Consider the following 20376-nt stretch of genomic DNA (forward strand, 5'->3'; position numbering starts at 1 on the left):
GCTACCGGACAGTCCACCCTCTGCAATCCTGCCAGCAGGCACGGCTGACCATCCCTAAGACTGGAGAGGCACAGCTCTGACGACTGCCTTGGGAGTCCTCTGAGAAAGGATTCCTCAGTCCAGTCTGTGTGGGTGTTGGTTCATCTGTATCCAGTTCTAACTATCTGAAAACCCCTTTCACCCCTAAGAGTGGAGACTGTTCCCCCCCACTTACTTTTATTGAACAAAGCATTTAATTCACAGGAACAGTCACCTCCCAGCTCTGCTACGCGCCACATCCACTCTGCTCCGAGAGCCCTAACAGAGCCCCGGGGTGGGAGTCAGGAGACCTGGTTCTCGTCCCACCTCCACCGAGACTCACCTTGTGACTTGAACAAGTCACTTCCCCTCTCTGAACCTCAGTTTCCCCATCTGTTAAATAGGGGAGGAACTAGTTGGGGACTAGTTTGCCTCTAAGGGCTATTCCAAGCTGACTGTCTAAGAGTCTATTAGGTGTGTCTGTGCCATCCTAACAGGACTTGGGGGTATTGGGGGGCTTAACTCTTGGTGATGCTCCCTCTTGTATTATCTTTATAAATACTCCTCTATCCCTCTCACCCCCGACCCCTCTCTCATTCTCTGTCTGTTGGCCCCCTCTCTCAGTCGCCTCCTTTTGCCTTGTCCTAGAAGAAACAGCCAGAAGCCCCTGCTCAGCCCCTTCAGGCCATTCTGGATTGGAAAGGTCGCTGGCCCTTGATACTACAGAGAAGAGTTGGAGAAGCTTCCTTGAGGGGTGCCACATCTCTTGAGCAGGCAAGATAAGTGCCAAGTGGTATGGGGGCCAGGGGAACCTATAATGACAGTGCTGAGAACACAGCTCGCCCAGTTCCCTCCCCGCCAGCTCCAGACACAGACACACACACAGTGAGAAGGGTCAGGGGTGGGCTTCAGACAGCTCAGCTCAGATGATTCAAGGTCTCGGATGTCCGACATGAGAGGGGGTTAAAGGTCATGTAAGCAGATTTTCCCAGTCTGTGGCTTCTGGGGCCTGTATGACCTTTAAAAGCTGGAATGGGTCCATATACTTTTTTCCAATACCTCAAAAAGCCTACCAGAAACTATTTATCCTTCAGTAGGAGGCAAGGATTTAACTAAGATGCCTTAGGTTCTTTACTTTTCATTTTTTTCTATAATTTTACAACTACTTTGGATAAGCCACAGGCAACCTCTTGTTCAAAAAGCTCTGGTTGGCAACTCTGAATATTTCTGATTATTAGACTTTCTTTAAGGGGTCAAGGGCTTTTGATACTTTTGATTTGGGGGAAATGTGAGGAGTAACAAAAGGGATGTTCTGTCAGTAACATGATCTCATCCAAAGTTTTCATTTAACAGAGAAGATAATCAGAGCTCAGAGAAGTCAAGACATTTGCCCAAGATCACACAGCGAGTCAGAGGCAAAACTTGGGAATTCCCAAGCTAGGATGTCACTACAGGGAAAGGCAGGGGGGGGTCAGGGTTCATTAGAAAGGGACAGGATAGCTACATACAGATTCTACTTTAAATTCCTCCTATACTTGGGAATCTGTACTTCACAGGCTAGGACAGCCAGTCCTGGTATTACCCCCATTTGCCAGATAGACAACTGAAGCACAAAGAGATTATGTAACGTGCCCGAGGTCACACAGGTATCTAGGACTAGAATCCAGGTCTCCTGAATCTTAAGCCAGTGGTCCTCCCTCTTATATCAAAACAAGATGGCAGAATAAGACTAGAGCAGCTGCCTGACCCTGCCTTTCCTACCTGAGGACCCCCAGCCCCACTGCCCCATGGTCCAGCCAGGATGACCTACCGGAGCCTGGCTGGCCTCTGAGTCAGCAGAGCGGGCCTGTGCCTGCAGCCACTTACCTGTGTGCTGGAGGGCCCCACGGCACGCCGAGGCACCTTGATGTCAAATCCACCTTTGGGGTCCTTCTCCCCTCTCAAGCATGGGTCGTTAGGGGGCTCTCGGCCCCCCTCCCAATCACAGATGGTTTTCCGAATTGCCTGCAGGACACTGGGGAAGGAAGAACCAGGACTCAGACCAGGTTTTGCTGTTGGAAGGTGGCACAGTAAGCCTGTTTCTAGAGTCCTGAGTCCCAGGACCATGTGCCTTCCAGCTCCTGGTGTGCTTGTGAAACATGCTCATTCCCGGGATGCTGGCTTAACAGATTTGCGATGCCTGCCTTTCACAAGTGCCCCCTGGTGCACTGGCTGCTGAGAACTCAGTTCTTGGCCCACATGGTGGGAGAGAAGCTGAAGGAAGCAGGATGGCCATTTTTCTTTTTGGTCATAGCAGAGTCTCATTAGTCCATTTCAATCTCTATATTTAACGCTTTCATAATAGCTTGTATTTGTTGCCTACTTACTCCACACTACTGTGTGCTTAGGTCTACTCGTGGATTATCTCATTTCATCATCCCAACAGCCTATGGAGTAGGTACCATCATTACCTACATTTCACAGATGAGGTTCAGCGAAGGTAGACAGAGCTGGATATGGGCTCCAAAACCAGAGATGGGGACTGACTTTATCCCAAAGGTCCAATATTGACCCTCAGAGGGCCTCCTGGAACTTTCTGGAACTTACTAGAAGAGTCCATGCATGCTCAGACACTTCCCTGGAAGCTGACTGAGCTGGAGAAGTCCTCTGTGGCCTGCACCCCGCACCTGAAAATGCTCGATGTGCCCTGAAAAAGGCTGTCTGAAGACCCACCTGATGAGGACGTTCTTCTTCTTCCGCACCGCCTGCCTGAGGGGCTCGCGCAGGGTCACCTGGGCAAAGTCCTGCAGGGCCGCGTAGATGGTGTTCCTGATGGCCTGGTTGAAGACACTCTCCATCCTGCCCATGAGCACCTGCAGACCTTTGATCATGGCGATCACCTGGCCAGGCAGAGGTCAAGGTCAGGCTCACCGTGCCTCGGAATACCGTCTGCCCATACCCTCACCACACCTCAGGGAGGGTGCTGGCAGAGACATCCAGAAGCACGAGGCCAGCTAGAGCTGCTCGGGTAGAATGGCTACTTGTGTGCTAGAATGGACGTCCGCATGCAGCTTCCTTGGTTCTGCTACAAAGCAAAGATGTCAGCCACACTGCCTGTGTGCTTCACGATCAGCTGATTTTCATTCTGGCACAAGTTTGCCATCTTGCTGCTAACTGGTCTGTGCCCTGCTGGACAAATGGCAGCTGGTTCATGGACCATGTTTTGAGTAGCACTCTGACTTTCAGAGGTTTCCTATCATGTACTCAGAGGCCATATCAAATAAAACGTGTGTTTTTTTAACTATAAAATTTTCTATAGAATTTTTACACTCTTTGCTTTTGAAATAATTTGGCCAGTAACTGCTGGAGTCCATAAAACAAGACTGCTAGAGAAGTCCTGTGGGGGAAGGCCTCTGCCCTTCTATTTACCTCCTCTTTAGCCTCTTGACTCACTTCTCGGTCTGCAGAGGTGGGAAAACAGGTGTCTGTAATATCTGCAAGGTGCCGTATCACCTGGACCTTGGTGCTCACTCAGGAGCTGTCTGCCTGTGGGTTGTGTCCTCTCTCTAGGTGACTGTCTTGTCCTTGTGATAAGCATCCCTTCCCCATCTCGAGGAAGGGAGCCAGACATTTATGCAGCTGCTTTGCTTGTTTACCGGTGCAAAGTTTAAGGGGATAGGGGAGAAATGGGAAGCCAGGTGTCGCCTTTGGGGAAGTATAAAGTATAAAGAGTATAAAGATCAGTTAGATCTAAGGGGAAATCTGCAACTTTGGGTTAGACAGAAATTTCTTATCTAGATAGAACACAAAAAAAATCACAAACCACAGAATAATAACTAAGTTGGGCTTTATCAAAACTGAAAACAGTTGCTCTTTAAAAAGCACCCCTAACAGAATGAAAAGGCAAAATCACTGATTAGAAAATATACTTGCCACACACATGCGATTAAGGACTTGTAGCTAGAATACATAAAGAGTTCTCACAATTCAATAACAAAAAAAGTCAGAAACCCAACTTTAGAAAGTAAGCAAAAGATTTCAACAGGTAATACTTCACAAAGAATGATGTAGGGAGAGCCAATAAGCACAAGAAAAGATGCTAAATATGATTTGTTTTCAGGAAAAGGCAAATTTAATGGCTAAGATTAAGCTGACAACACAAGGAATGCAAAGGTGTAACAGAATTCTCATATATAATTGGTGGGACTATAAAATAGTACACCCACTTTGGAAAACTGGCAGTTTCTTAAAATGAGAAATAAAAACCTATGTCCACACAAAGACTTACACCCAAATATTTAAAGCTACTCCGTTTTAGTTTTTTGGCGGCACCTGCAACATGTGGAAGCTCCTGGGCCAGGGACTGAACCTGCACTGCAGCTGTTAACCACAGCCACAGCAGCAACAATGCCAGATCCTTAACCCACTGAAACGCCAGAGAACTGCTAAAACAACTTTATATTGGCTAAAAGCTGGAAATGGCCCAATGTTTATGGACAATTGAATGGATATACAAATTATAGAATATCCAGCCAATGAAAAGGAACAAACTACTAATACACAAAACAATGTGGATGAATCTCAAAATTATTATGCTAGAGTGAAAAAAAAAAGCCATATGAACAAAATACTTACTGTATGATTCCACTTATATAAAATTCTAGAAAATGCAAAAAAATCTACAGTGGCAAAAAATGTGATTGTCTGGGGCCAAGGATGAGGAAAGGATGGATTGCAAATGGCATAAGAAGTTTTGAAGGGAAAATTGAAATGTTCTGTATACATATAACTGTCAAAACTTTTTGAATTATACACTTTAAATGGATTCACTTTACTGAATGTAAATTATACCTCAATAAAGCTGATAGTTTTTTTTTTTCAATGGAAAAAGATTTGTTAAGTTATTGATCAAAACCCTTGGAGTCACCAGTCTATCTGAGCTTAGAAGGTATGCTGTTTTGATTTTAAGCCTATGTTAAAAAGAATCTATTGTCAGGTTCTGAAATAAAGAATTTTGGATAGTACCATCATTTTTTACTTTTAAATCCTAGAAACAATTTCAAAAAGATAATCACTTTAAAGCTGATTGAAAAAACAACCATATCCTCATGGAGATAGCACATTCATGACACAAGAGAAGGGTGCTATTTCAAGAAAAAGGAACATTCAGAGAACAAGGGAGAGCTTTTGGACCTTAAAAGTATTACAGGGAAAATAAAAAATACTAATAGAATTGAAAACAGAATGTAAGGAAATATCCCATAAATAAGTGATGTGCAATAAGAGAGAAAAGGTAGGAAAATTACACACTAACTTCTGCATGTCCAACATCCGACAAACTTATTCAGGTAAACTTAAAATACTTCCTCTCAAAAAATGAAGGTTGACAAAACCTTCATTTGTGGAAATTGTTGATAGTGGTCTCACTGGTAGTATCAAGAAACTGATTTCCTTGTACTAAGTGCACTTTGTGTATTTCTAGTAAGATGATGTTCCAGAAAGTATTTGTCATTTCTGGCTTTTAAAAGGTGAAATATAAGCACATGGAAGTTCCTGGGCCAGCGATTGAATCTACAGCTGTGTTTCTAAATCTTTTTGAGCAAGGGAAGGAAAAGGTGTATGCATTTCATTGCTGACCTCAGGTTTCTTTCAGATTGTATTTATCAGTCTGTGTGTATATAGTATAAAGCATGAGCTGAAGGAGTTCTCGTCGTGACTCAGCAGTTTAAGAATCTGACTAGTATCTGAAGTTCCCATTGTGGCTCAGGGGTAACAAACCCGACTAGTACCCATGAGGATGGAAGTTAGATCCTGGGCCTTGCTCATTGGGTTAAGGATCTGGCGTTGCTGCAAGGCGAGGCATAGGATGAAGATGTCGCTTGGATCTCACATTGCCGTGGTTGTGGAGTAGGCCTGCAGCTGCAGCTCTGATTCAACCCCTAGCCTGGGAACTTCCATATGCCATAGGTGCAGCCATAAAAAAAGAAAAAAATAAAAAAAACCCTAAAAGAACGAGCTAAAGTAACTCTGCTGTATTTATGTCTATCCAACAGTCTTTGATTAAATAAAAAGGAAAATCATTTCTAAAAAAGGCAGAATAGAGAAAAGAGAGGAGGAAATTATCAAATTAAAATTCAAGAAAAATGTCCAGACCTACAGAGCATGCATTTCCACACTGCAATGGCATATTTATTGTTCCAAACAACGAATGCAAAAGGCCCTCATCATGATGCCTCCCAGAGAAACTTCAGAAAAACAGTGACAAAGAGATGAGTCTGTATAGCTCTACACAGTAAAATGAAAGCATAAAGTTAGACGCACATTTCCTGATTTCAAAGCTATAGTAATCAAAATGGTGTGATATAGAGAGACATATAGCTCAATGGAAGCAGAAGCACAGAAATAAACTCTTACATTTATAGTCAATTCATTTTTTTGTTTGTTTTTTTAGGGCCACACCCACAGCATATGGAGGTTCCCAGGCTAGGGGTCGAATCAAAGCTGTAGCCGCTGGCCTATGCCACAGCCACAGCAACGTCAGATCCAAGTTGTGTCTGTGACCTACACTGTAGCTCACAGCAACGGTGGATCCTTAACCCACTAAGCAAGGCCAGGGATCAAACCTGCACCCTTAGGGACACTAGTCAGATTCGTTTCCTCTGAGTCACAACAGGAACTCCATCAATTGATTTCTTGAGGGGGAACACCCAAGACACGGGGGAATTCCTGGGCCAGGGATCAAATCCGAGCCATAGCAGTGACCATGCTATATCCTTAACCTGCTGAGCCACCAGGGAACTCCCTAGCCAACTGACTTTTAACCAGGGTACCAAGACAATTCAATGGAGAAAGAATATTCTTTCCAACAACTGGTGCTGTGACAGCTGGATAGCCACATGCAGAAGAATGTAGTAGGGCCCCTACTCACACCATGTATAAAAATTAACTCAAAATGAACCAAAGACCTAAAAAATCTCATAAGAAAACATAGGAGTAAGTCTTTGAGATCTTGGATTAGGCAATGGTTTCTTAGATATGACACCAAAAGCACAAGTTGACAAAAGAAAAAATAAACTGGACTTCATCAAAATCAAAAGCTTTTGTGCTTCAAAGGATACTATCTAGAAAGTAAAGACAATAAAGAGAATGCTGGACAATTTTTTTCAAATTATAAGTCTGATAAAGGACTTTTACCCAGAGTGTATAAAAACTCTTATACCTCAAAAATAAAAAGACAAATAACCCAAATAAAAATGGGCAAAGAATCTGAACAGATGCTTCTCAAAGAAGCTATGCATATGGCCAATAAGCACATGAAAAGATGCTCAATATCATTCGTTATTATAAATATGCAAATCAAAACTACAATGAGAAACTACTTCACACAAACTAGGATGGCTAAAATAAAAAGATGAGTGATGACAAGGATATGAAGAAACTGCAACCTTTGCACACTGTGGGTGAAAATGTAAAATGGTGCAGCTGCTTTGGGAAACCAGTAAGCATGTAAATCAATGAAACTGGAACACACCCTTACATCATGCACAAAAATAAACTCAAATGGCTTAAAGACTTAAACATGAGACAACACACCATCAAACTCCTAGAAGAGAACACAGGCAAAACATTCTCTGACATCAACCTAACAACCGTCTCCTAAGGCAACAAAAATAAAAGCAAAAATAAACAAATGGGACCTGATCAAACTGACAAGCTTTTGCACAGCAAAGGAAACCACAAAAAAGAGGAAAAAAGACAACCTACAGAATGGTAGAAAACAGCTTCAAATGATGCAATTGACAAGAGCTTAATCTCTAAAACACACAACTTTTACACCTCAATAGCAAAAAAGCCAACAACCCAATGGAAAAATGGGCAAAAGATGTGAATAGACACTTATCTAAAGAAGACAAACAGATGGCCAACAAGCACATGAAAAAATGCTCAACATCACTGATTACTAGAGAAATGCAAATCAAAACTACTATTAGGTACCACCTCACACCTATCAGAACGGCCGTCATTAATAAGTACACAAATAACAAATGCTGGAGAGGGTGTGGAGAAAAGGGAATCCTCCTAAACTGCTTGTGGAAATGTAAATTGGTACAACCACTATGGAAAACAGTATGGAAGTACCTCAAAAAACTAAATATAGTTTACGACCCAGCAATCCCACTCTTGGGCATATATATGGACAAAACTTTCCTTGAAAAAGTCATATGCACCCATATGTTCATTGCAGCACTATTCACAATAGCCAAGACATGGAAACAACCTAAATGTCTATCAACAGATGAATGGATTAAGAAGATATGGTATATATACACAGTGGAATACTACTCAGCCATAAAAAAGAATAAAATAATGCCATTTGCAGCAATATGGATGGAACTAGAGACTCTCATACTAAGTGAAGTCAGAAAGATAAAGAAAAATACCATATGATATCACTTTTATCTGGAATCTAATATAGGGCACAAATGAACCTTTGCACAGAAAAGAAACTCATAGACTTAGAGAACAGACTTGTGGTTGCCAAGGAGGAGGGGGAAGGAGTGAGATGGACTGGGAATTTGGGGTTAACAGAAAAAAACTATTGCATTTGGAATGGATAAGCAAGGAGATCCTGCTGTATAGCATAGGGAACTACATCTAGTCACTGGTTATGGAGCATGATGGAGGATAATATGAGAAAAAGAATGTGTGTGTGTGTGTGTGTGTGTGTGTGTGTGTGTGTGTGTGTGTGTGACTGGGCCATTTTGTTGTGCAGAAGAAAATTGACAGAACACTGAAAACCAACTATAATGGAAAAAATAAAAATCATTTAAAAATAAATAAATACAAAAAAATTAAAAAAAAGAAAACCAGTAGGGCAGTTCCTCAAATCTTTAAACAGTTACCACATGATCCAGTAATTCTGCTTCTAGGTGTATATCCAAGAAAATGAAACATTTCCACACAAACACTTGTATATGAATCCACATATCAGTATTATCCATAATAGCCAAAAAGTTGACACAACCCAAATGTTCATCAATCTGTAAATTCTATAAACAAATGTGATACAGTCATACAATGGGATCTTATTTGATCCTAAAGGAATAAAGTACTGATGAACAGTATAACACGGGTGAACTGTGAAAACATCACGCTAAGTGGAAAAAGCCAGTCACATACTATATGTCTCCATTTATATAAAATTTCCAGAACAGGCAAATCAAGGGAGACAAAAGCAGATTTATGGTTGTCAGAGGCTGGTGGGGAAAGGAAGGAATGACAAGTGATTGCTAATGGGTATGGGTATACTTTTAGGACGACAAAAATCTTATAAAATCAGACAGCAGTAATGGTTTCGGAGCTCTGAATATATTAGAAATGACTGAACTGTGCACTTTAAAGGGTGAGTTTTATTATATGTAAATTGTATCTCAATAAAACTCATTAAAAATTATAGAGGAGAAAAGAACAAAGAATCAGGGATTATATCAGAACCCAATTTTTCAACAGCAACACTAAAAACTAGAAAACAAGGAAATAATATCTTCAAACTTCTGGGAAAAATTATTTACAATTAGAACCTCTGGATCTACATGAACCCATATGTCCACAGCAGCACTATTCACATAGCCAAGACATGGAAACAACCTAAATGCCCATCAACAGATGAATGGATTAAGAAGATGTGGTATATATATACATAATGGAATACTACTCAGCCACAAAAAGAATAAAATAATGGCACTTGCAGCAACATGGATGCAATACAGATTCTCATACTAAGTGAAGTAAGTCAGAAAGAGAAAAACAGATACCATATGATATCACTTACATGTGGAATCTAAAATGTGGCACAAATTAATCTATCTATACAACAGAAACAGACTCACAGTCACAGAGAAGAGACTTGTGATTGCCAAGGGGGGTGGGGAGGGGGGAATGGGATGCACTAGGAGTGGGTTAGTAGATGCAAACTATAACATTTAAAATGCATAAGCAGGGAGTTCCTGTCGTGGCTCAGTGGTTAATGAATCTGACTAGGAACCATGAAGTTGCAGGTTCGATCCCTGCCCTTGCTCAGTGGGTTAAGGATCCGGCATTGCTGTGAGCTGTGGTGTCACAGATGCAGCTCAGATCCCACATTGCTGTGGCTCTGGCGTAGGCCGGTGGCTACACCTTCGATTCAACCCCTAGCCTGGGAACCTCCATATGCTGCTGGACTGGCCCAAGAAATGGCAAAAGACAAAAAAATAAAAAAATAAAAAATGAATAAATAAAATGGGTAAGCAATGAGATCCTACTGCACAGCACAGGAACTATATCCAATCTCTTGGGATAGAACATCATGGAAGATAGTATGAGACAATAATGTACATATATGTATGACTGGGTCACTACATCATATGCAGTAATTGGCACAACACTCTAAATTAACTATACTTTAATAAAAAATAAACAAATAAAAAACTCTGTATCTAGCCACTCATTATGACTGAAGTTAGAAGTAAATATTTTCAGATGTTCAAGATCTCAAAAATACCCAACATAGGTTCACCACAATATATAAGGCAACTGCTAACAACCTTAAAAGGAGAAATCGACAATAACACAATAATAGTGGGGGACTTTAACACCCCACCTACAGCAATGGACAGATCAATCTGACAGAAAATCAATAAGGAAACACAGGCCCTGAATGATGCATTAAACCAGATGGACTTAATACATAATTATAACACATTCCATCCAAAAGCAACAGAATACACATTCTTCTCAAGTGCACATGGAACATTCTCTAAGATTGATCATATCCTGGGTTACAAATCCAACCTCGGTAACTTTAGGAAAATTGAAATCATATCAAGCATCTTTTCCAACCACAACACTATTCAACTGGAAATCAACAAGAAAAAAACTGCAAAAAACACAAACACGTGGAGACTAAACAACATGCTACTAAACAACCAATGGATCACTGAAGAAATCAAAGAGGAAATTAAAAAATACCTAGAAGCAAATGACAACAAAGATACAACACTCCAAAACGTATGGGATGCAGCAAAAGCCGTTCTAAGAGGAAAGTTTATAGCAAAACAAGCCCACCTCAGAAAACAAGAAAAAGCTCAAATCAACAAGCTAACTTTACATCTAAAGCAGCTCGAGAGAGAAGAACAGACAAGACCTAAAGTTAGTAGAAGGAAAGAAATCATAAAGATCAGAGCTGAAATCAATGAAATAGAAACAAAGAAAACCATAGAAAAGATCAATGAAATGAAAAGCTGGTTCTTTGAAAAGATCAACAAAATTGATAACCCCCTAGCCAGACTTATCAAGCAAAAAAGAGAGAGGACTCAAATCAATAAAATTAGAAATGAAAAAGGAGAAGTAACAACAGACATCACAGAAATACAAAGGATCATAAGAGACTACTTACTATATGCAACTATATGCCAATAAAATGGAAAACCTAGAAGAAATGGACAAATTCTTAGAAAAGTACAATCTTCCAAGACTAAACCAAGATGAAATAGAAAAGATGAATGGACCCATCACAAGAACTGAAATTGAAACTGTGATTAAAAAATTTCCAACAAACAAAACTCCAGGACCAGATGGCTTCACAGGTGAATTCTAGCAAACATTTAGAGAAGAGCTAATACCTCTCCTTCTGAAACTATTCCAAAAAATTGCAGAGGAAGGGATACTCCCAAACTCATTCTATGGGGCCACCATCATCCTGTACCAAAACCAGACAAAGATACCACAAGAAAAGAAAACTACAGGCCGATTTCAATGATGAACATGGAAGCAAAAATCCTCAACAAAATACGAGCAAACCACATCCAACAATACATTAAAAAGATTGTACGTCATGATCAAGTGGGATTTATCCAGGGATGCAAGGGTTCTTCAATATCCGCAAATCCATCAGTGTGATACACCACATGAACAAACTGAAGAATAAAAACCATATGATCCTCTCAATAGATGCAGAAAAAGCCTTTGACAAAATCCAACACCTGTTTCTGATAAAAGCACTTCAGAAAGTGGGCATAAAAGGAACCTACCTCAACATGGTAAAGGCCACATACGACAAACCCACAGCAAACATCATTCTCAAAGGTGAAGAGCTGAAAGAATTCCCACTGAGGGAGTTCCTGTTGTGGCGCAGTGGTTAACGAATCTGACTAGGAACCATGAGGTTGCGGGTTCGGTCCCTGCCTTTGCTCAGTGGGTTGACGATCCGGCATTGCCGTGAGCTGTGGTGTAGGTTGCAGACGTGGCTCGGATCCCACGTTGCTGTGGCTCTGGCATAGGCCAGTGGCTACAGCTCCGATTGGACCCCTAGCCCGGGAACCTCCACATGCCACGGGAGTGGCCCAAAGAAATAGCAAAAAAACAAAAACAAACAAACAAAAAAAAGAATTCCCACTGAGATCAGAAACAAGACAAGGATGTCCTCTCTTGCCACTACTCTTCAACATAGTTCTGGAAGTCCTAGCCACAGCAATCAGAGAAGTAAAAGAAATAAAAGGAATCCAAATTGGAAAGGAAGAAGTAAAACTATCACTATTTGCAGATGACATGATACTATACCTAGAAAATCATAAAGACGCTACCAGAAAACTGTTAGAGCCCATCTATGAATTTGGCAAAGTCGCAGGATACAAAATTAATACACAGAAATCAACCGCATTTCTATACACTAACAATGAAAGATCAGAAAGAAAAATTATGGAGGCAATCCCATTTACCATCACATCCAAAAGAATCAAATACCTAGGAGTCAACCTACCTAAAGAGACAAAAGACCTGTACTCTGAAAACTATAAGACACTGATGAAAGAAATCAAAGATGACACAAATAGATGGAAAGATATACCATGCTCGTGGATTAGAAGAGTGAATATTATCGAAATGACTATACTACCTAAGGCAATCTACAGATTCAATGCAATCCCTATCAAATTACCAAGGACATTTTTCACAGAACTCAAACAAAATATTTTAAAGTTTGTTTGGAAGCACAACAGACCCAGAATAGCCAAAACATCATGAAAAAGAAAAATGGAGCTGGAGGAATCAGGCTCCCGGACTTCAGACTATACTACAAAGCAACAATCATCAAAACCATATGGTACTGGCACAAAGACAGAAATATAGATCAATGGAACAGGATAGAAAGCCCAGAATTCAACCCATGTACCTACAGCCAACTCATCTATGACAAAGGAGGCAAGAATATACAATGGAGGAGTTCCTGTCGTGGCGCAGTGGTTAACGAATCCGACTAGGAACCATGAGGTTGCGGGTTCGGTCCCTGCCCTTGCTCAGTGGGTTAAGGATCCGGCGTTGCCGTGAGCTATGGTGTAGGTTGCAGACACGGCTCGGATCCCGCGTTGCTGTGGCTCTGGCGTAGGCCGGTGGCTACAGCTCCGATTCAACCCCTGGCCTGGGAATCTCCATATGCTGCGGGAGCGGCCCAAGAAATAGCAACAACAACAACAAAAAGACAAAAGACAAAAAAAAAAAAAAAAAAAAAAAAGAATATACAATGGAGAAAGGACAGCTTTTTCAATAAGTGGTGCTGAGAAAACTGGACAGCCACATGGAAAAGAATGAAATTAGAACACTCCCTAACACCATACACAAAAATAAACTCCAAATAGATTAAAGACCTAGATATAAGACCAGACACCATCAAACTCTTAGAGGAAAACATAGGCCAAACACTCTGACATAAACGACAGCAACATCTTCTCAGATCCACCTCTTAAGAGTATTGACAATAAAAACAAAAATAAACAAATGGGACCTGATCAAACTCCAAAGTTTCTGCACGGCAAAGGAAACCCTAAACAAAGCAAAAAGACAACCCACAGAATGGGAGAAAATCTTTGTAAGTGAATCAACTGATAAGGGCTTGATCTCCAAAATTTACAAACAACTTCTGCAGCTCCATACCAAAAAAAAAACCAAACAACCCCATCAAAAAATAGGCAGAAGATCTAAACAGACAATTCTCCAAAGAAGACATACAGGGAGTTCCCGTCTGGCGCAGTGGTTAATGAATCCAACTAGGAACCATGAGGTTGCGGGTTCGGTCCCTGCCCTTGCTCAGTGGGTTAACAATCCGGCGTTGCCGTGAGCTGTGGTGTAGGTTGCAGACACGGCTCGGATCCCGCGTTGCTGTGGCTCCGGCGTAGGCTGGTGGCTACAGCTCAGATTAGACCCCTAGCCTGGGAACCTCCATATGCCACGGGAGCGGCCCAAGAAATAGCAACAACAACAACAACAAAAGACAAAAGACAAAAAAAAAAAAGAAGACATACAGATGGCCGAGAAACACATGAAAAGATGTTCAACATCACTCATTATTAGAGAAATGCAAATCAAAACCACAATGAGGTACCACCTTACACCAGCCAGAATGGCCATCATCCAAAAGTCTACAAACAATAAGTGCTAGAGAGGGTGTGGAGAAAAAGGAACCCTAGTACACTGTTGGTGGGATTGTAAAGTGATGCAACCACTGTGGAAAGCAGTATGGAGATGCCTCAGAAAACTAAACATAGAACTACCATTTGATCCAGCAATCCCACTCCTGGGCATCTATCCAGAGAAAACCACGATTCACAAAGACACATGTACTCCAATGTTCATTGCAGCACTGTTTGCAATACCCAAGACATGGAAACAACCTAAATGTCCATCGACAGAGGAGTGGATCCAGAAGAGGTGGCACATATACACAATGGAATATTACTCAGCCATTAAAATGAACGAAATAACAGCATTCTTAGCAACATGGATGGACCTAGAAACTATCATGCTAAGTGAAGTCAGCCACACAATGAGACACCAACATCAAATGCTTTCACTGACATGTGGAATCTGAAAAAAGGACAGACGGAACTTCTTTGCAGAACAGATGCTGACTCACAGACACTGAAAAACTTATGGTCTCCGGAGGAGACAGTTTTGGGGGGTGGGGGGATGTGCTTGGACTGTGGGATGGAAATCCTGTGAAATCAGATTGTTATGATCATTATACAACTACAGATGTGATAAATTCATTTGAGTAATAAAAAAAGCAATTAAGGGAAAAATAAAAATAAAAAATAAAAATAAATAAATTGTAAAAAATAAAGAAATAAAAATCCAAAAAAAAAAGATCTCAAAAATATTTTCTTCTATAATTGCTTCTTAGAAAGCTATTGAAAGATATATTGCTCCAAAATAAAGGAAAGGTAGCCCTGGGCTCCAAGAGGAGAGAGAGCAAGGCAATGATGACGAGATGTCTCTGATAGGTACCTGTCTAGAGACAAATTAGCTCAGACTGCATAGAAGGACAGAGGGCTTCAGCAGGAACAGCTCCAAGGCAAAAAAGGGCAATAACATTCATAAAATATTACTGTGATTGGCTATTTGATAGGGAGTTTTACACATTAGTATGTTTGAGAGTTCCTTTTTGATAGGATCATAGAAAACTTACCAAACAATAAATAAGACATTGTTTACTTGTGCAAAAGCAAAAATTGTACAAAAAAGAGATGTATTCACCTTAGACCATAAGACTCAGCAATGAAGAAGAGGTACTCAGTTACAGTAAAATACAGCAGCTATTAATTTAACTGAAAAGTATGAAATTACCACTTTGGGAAGACAGGAGAAGGGAAGGGGGTGTGCTGGGAGTGAAGGTAGGAGGTAGAGATGAAAGAACTCAATCATTTTCTCCCAAAATAGGAAAGTAACAGAAAATGCCATAAATTGAAAAACAAAAGAACAGCCCCCTGAGCCCGTTAGAGGAAGTTCAGAGGTAAATACCAGAAGATACAGCCTGACGAGGTGAAAGATGTTTCCTATTTGGGGATTCAGGTGCAGGTTACTATTTTTGCCTTGTTTTTATTGTTGTCAAATGCCACACAGAATTATTTTTCTTAAATTTATTTTTACGATTTTTTGGACATGCCTGTGGCAAGCAGAAGGTCTCGAGCCCAGGACTGAACCCATACCACAGCAGTGGCAATGCTGAATTCGTAACAGCTAGACCACCAGGGAACTCCTATTTTTTATATATATATATATATATATGTTTTACCAAGAAAATAAAAATAACAGGAGTCCCTGTTGTGGCTCAGCAGGTTAAGAAACCAACTAGTGTCCATAAGGACGCGGGTTCAATCTCTGACCTCGCTCAGTGGGTTAAGGATCCGGCATTGCCACAGCTTGGTATAGGGTGGCAGCTACAACTGTGATTCAATCCCTAGCCTGGGAACTTCCGTATGCCACAGGGGCAGCCCTAAAAAGAAAAAAAATTACAAAGCCTCTCAATGTATAGGAAAGTAAGCCACTCATTATGAGTGAAGTTAGCAGTAAATATAGAGAAAATGTCACTGGCGGATGAGTTTCAGAGGCTGCAGGAAGGTGAGGGTAGGAGTGGGGTAGAGAGGAGTAATTTCTAAACTAGCTACAGTGCAAAGGTATTACTTTCATTAAGGCAAGCAAGGCGTAAAACTGATTTCAAAGTTACATGTCCTCTCTACCTGTAAGCTTCGTTTTACAGGCCTGAGGAGGACTTTCTCCTCCAGGGATGACTGGGAGACTGTCTTCCAGGCTGATTATTGGACAGGGAAGTACCAGGAGGTCAAGATCACTCAGCAGAGACCCATCTGTCACCTGCCTGAAGTGATCCCACTGAGCCTCAGTCTTTAAAGTGCAGACCAGGGACCAGCTCAAGAGCAGCTCTCACCCCTAATAGGACTGTGACCCTTGACAGCCTTCATGGCTCATCTACAGCATCATCTCTGACAACTACTCCTTGATTCTCCACAATAACACTGGGATGGACGCTGTTAGACATTATCCGCTCCATCCTGCAAAGAAACTGAGGCTCACAGAGATGAAGGGCCCAGAGCTAGCATCCAGGTCTCTGACTTCTAGGCTTCAGACAGTCATGAAAGAGGTAGCTGTCACTCACAACCCAGGATGAAAGGGCCCTCTCACCCATATAGACATACATCTTAGTAATTAAACAAACAAAAACAAATCAGAAATTTATAAGGCAGGACGTAAGAATCCACTGTCTAGAAATGACTAGTGTTAAAGGTTTGGTAGATATAAATGCATAAATGTATGTCTTCCATTTTGAGAAAATATACAAGTTATTAATTTTAGTAGAAGCGGAATTATTTTACGTGCTACTCTTTAACTGTTTATTTTTTTATACTGTTTATTTTTTTTTATTATACTGTGCATATCTTCATGTCAGTACATCCTTTTGAGTGGCTGTGTGGTATTGAATGATATAGCTGTACCTTCACTGATTTTACCTGGTCCACCATGAAGAACATTTCGGTTGTTTCACGTATCTTCACATTATAAACAATATGGTAATAAATGTCTATGTACATACGTCTCCGCACATTTGGCTTATTTCCCTGAGATACACTTTCTAAAAGAACTTCAGGGCCAAAGGATATGCATGTTAACCCAGACTGCCCCCAAAGAAAGCTCATAAAAATGGAGAACGGCCAACGCATCTGAGAGGGTCTACATCCCACTTTAACCAGCAAGAGACACCACCAGTCTTCGAGATCTTTACCGTCCAGACTGGCCAACACTATCTCAGTGTCCATCTGTAGTTCTCTGACCACTCATCACTCTGGGCATTTTTCGTATCTCTTCTGGCCATGGGTTGTGTTCCTTCTGTTGTTCGTGGTAGAATGATGCTTTCTTGGGGATTTTTAAGGACAGAATGAGTTTCTCACCATTTCTGAATAACCCCTTGGGACAGAGATGAATTAGGGTGGGAGGAGGGGGCAGGGATGTGCACACACAGAAGGAGATGGGGGCTCCCTGGCCCCAGCAGCAGCCTGGGTTCGGGGGGAGGAGGCTCAGGGAAGCAGCACTCACCTCCACGAAGGCAAACTTCTCCTCGCTGGTGTAGTTGTAGCGTGTGGCTCTCTCATACTCCTCGGCCGTGCCTGGACAGTCCTTGTTGCAGAACTTGTCTGTGGGGTGAACCAGCTTCCAGGAGTACTGGGGAGAGAGGAGAGACCCAAACATCCATCAGCGGGTGAACGGATCGATATACAGCTCAGGCTTAAAAGGGAATGAAAGGCTAATGTGTCCTGCAATGGAGGGACCCTGAAAACATGGTGTGCAAGAATTCAGACTCAAACACCCACGTAGGCTGATTCTACTTACAGGAAACATCCAAACAGGGAAATCTACAAAGGCAGAAGGGGACTGCGTAGGGCTGCAGGGATGGGGAATAGGGGCTGGTTCTACCGGGTTTCTTTTCAAGGTGATGGAAATGTTCTACATTTGACAGCAGCTGCACAGCACTGGGCACGTACAAGACACGAATGCATCTATGTTTGAAAGCACTGGGCACATACAAGACACGAATGCATCTATGTTTGAAAGCACTGGGCACATAAAAGACACGAATGCATCTATGTTTGAAAGCACTGGGCACATACAAGACACGAATGCATCTATGTTTGAAAGCACTGGGCATATACAAGACACGAATGCATCTTGAAATGAGTGAATGGTGGGGTGTGTGAAATATAGCTCAATAAAGGTGATGAAAAAAGAGTGCCGGGGAGAAGCGGGGCAGACGGATTCCAAGTGAACAGGGGTCAGGATGGAGGGGCCGGGAAGGGGCAGGCCCTCAGCCCTGGGACACCTACCACCTCCATGACGTGGGCGCTCCACTTGGACAAGAGCTGCAGGCCCCGCAGCGCCAGGTCAAAGAGCTCGCGGTACTCCTCGTCCGACTTCTGGCTGTCCAGCCCGGAGCCCGTCACCACCTGTGGGACATTAGCCATTGCCATCACCGCTGGACACACTTGGCACATTTATACCTTATTTCACTGATTCCCTTGAGAACACTGCAAGGGCGGTGCTATTATTATACCCCTAGACCAACAAGCTGAGGCTCAAACAAGTGCCCTGCTGAAGGCCACTGGCTTGTAAATGGCTGCGGGTTCAAATTCACGTAGTGTGATGCCAGGGCCCCGTGCACCGTGATCCTGGTCTACTGCAGAGAAGTGGCTTTCAGGCTGTTTTGTCTGCAACTTACAGTAGGAAGCACATGCTCTGTACATACTCAGGAACACATACCTACGTGGAGAGGTATTCAATACAGACATGAAACAACACGTTTCATGAAGCAACTTTATTCTTAATACATGAGATTTCCTCCTATATTCTATTCCACTTCACACCGAAATGCTAATCAGAAACCACTTAAGTGATGTCACAACTCATTAATTAGAAATGACTTATTGACTGGAGTTCCCAACGTGGCGCAGTGGTTAACGAATCCGACTAGGAACCATGAGGTTGGGGGTTCCGTCCCTGGCCTCACTCAGTGGGTTGGGAATCCGGCATTGCCGTGAGCTATGGTGTAGGTCGCAGACGCAGCTAGGATCTGGCGTTGCTGTCTCTGGTGTAGGCTGGCGGCTACAGCTCCAATTAGATCCCCAGCCTGGGAACCTCCATATGGCTTGGGTGCGGCCCTAGAAAAGACAAAAAAAGACAAAAAAGAAAAAAAAGAAAAAAAGAAATGTCTCATTGACTGAAAAGCACTGGTGAAGACAAACATCTATTTGAATGTGTAATACTCCACAATGTATGCAAGTATGTATGGGTGTACACGAATGTCCATATGTGTATGAGTGCATAAACACACACACATATATATGTACACACACACACACACACATATATACATATAAAGTTGGTGCTCATTATTTGTGGATTCCATATCTGTGATTTTGTCTATTCACTAGACTGTATCTGTCACCTCAAAATCAATCCCTGTAGTGCTTTCACGGTCATGTGCAGATGTGCACAAAGTGGCAAAAAAATTTCAGTCATGTTCCCGGCTGAGGTTGAGCAAGGCAACTCCCTGCCTTCGTGTTTCAGCTCATACTGAAAACAAGTATCCCCTTCCCTGTCTATTTAGCGCCCCGTTTTCCACACTTCTGTATTTTTTACTGGTGTTTTCACTACTTAAAATAGCCCTCAAGGAGTTCCCGTTGTGGATCAATGGTAATCAATCTGACGAGTAACCATGAGGATGCAGGTGTGATCCCTGGCCGTGCTCAGTGGGTTAAGGATCTGGCCTTGCCATGAGCTGTGGTGTAGGTTGAAGATGTGGCTCGGATCCTGAGTTGCTGTGGCTGTGGCATAGGCCAGCAGCTGCAGCTTTGATTAGACCCCTAGCCTGGGAAATTCCATGTGCTGCTGGTGCGGCCCTAAAAAGACCAAAAAAAAAAAAAAAAAATAGCCCCCAAGCACAGTGCTGAAGCTCTGCCTAGAGCTCTTAGGAGAAAGGAGGCTGTGATGGGCATCATAGAGAAA

General features: G+C 42.1%; 1 protein-coding gene across 5 annotated transcripts in view; it reads right to left on the reverse strand.

Moving 5' to 3' along the window:
- Positions 1–20376, reverse strand: part of CYFIP2 (cytoplasmic FMR1 interacting protein 2) — a 148993-nt gene that overhangs the window by 81215 nt on the left and 47402 nt on the right. For all 5 annotated transcript variants that reach the window (XM_021076694.1, XM_021076692.1, XM_021076696.1 and 2 more), the window contains 4 exons: positions 18699–18818; positions 17914–18039; positions 2731–2897; positions 1885–2032 (listed from right to left, as the gene is read on the reverse strand). In XM_021076694.1, coding sequence (XP_020932353.1) covers positions 1885–2032; positions 2731–2897; positions 17914–18039; positions 18699–18818 — 561 coding nt within the window. The remainder of the gene's footprint in view (positions 1–1884; positions 2033–2730; positions 2898–17913; positions 18040–18698; positions 18819–20376) is intronic.

The sequence above is a fragment of the Sus scrofa genome, chromosome 16 (assembly GCF_000003025.6).
Source record: "Sus scrofa isolate TJ Tabasco breed Duroc chromosome 16, Sscrofa11.1, whole genome shotgun sequence".
NCBI classification, from domain to species: Eukaryota; Metazoa; Chordata; class Mammalia; order Artiodactyla; family Suidae; genus Sus; species Sus scrofa.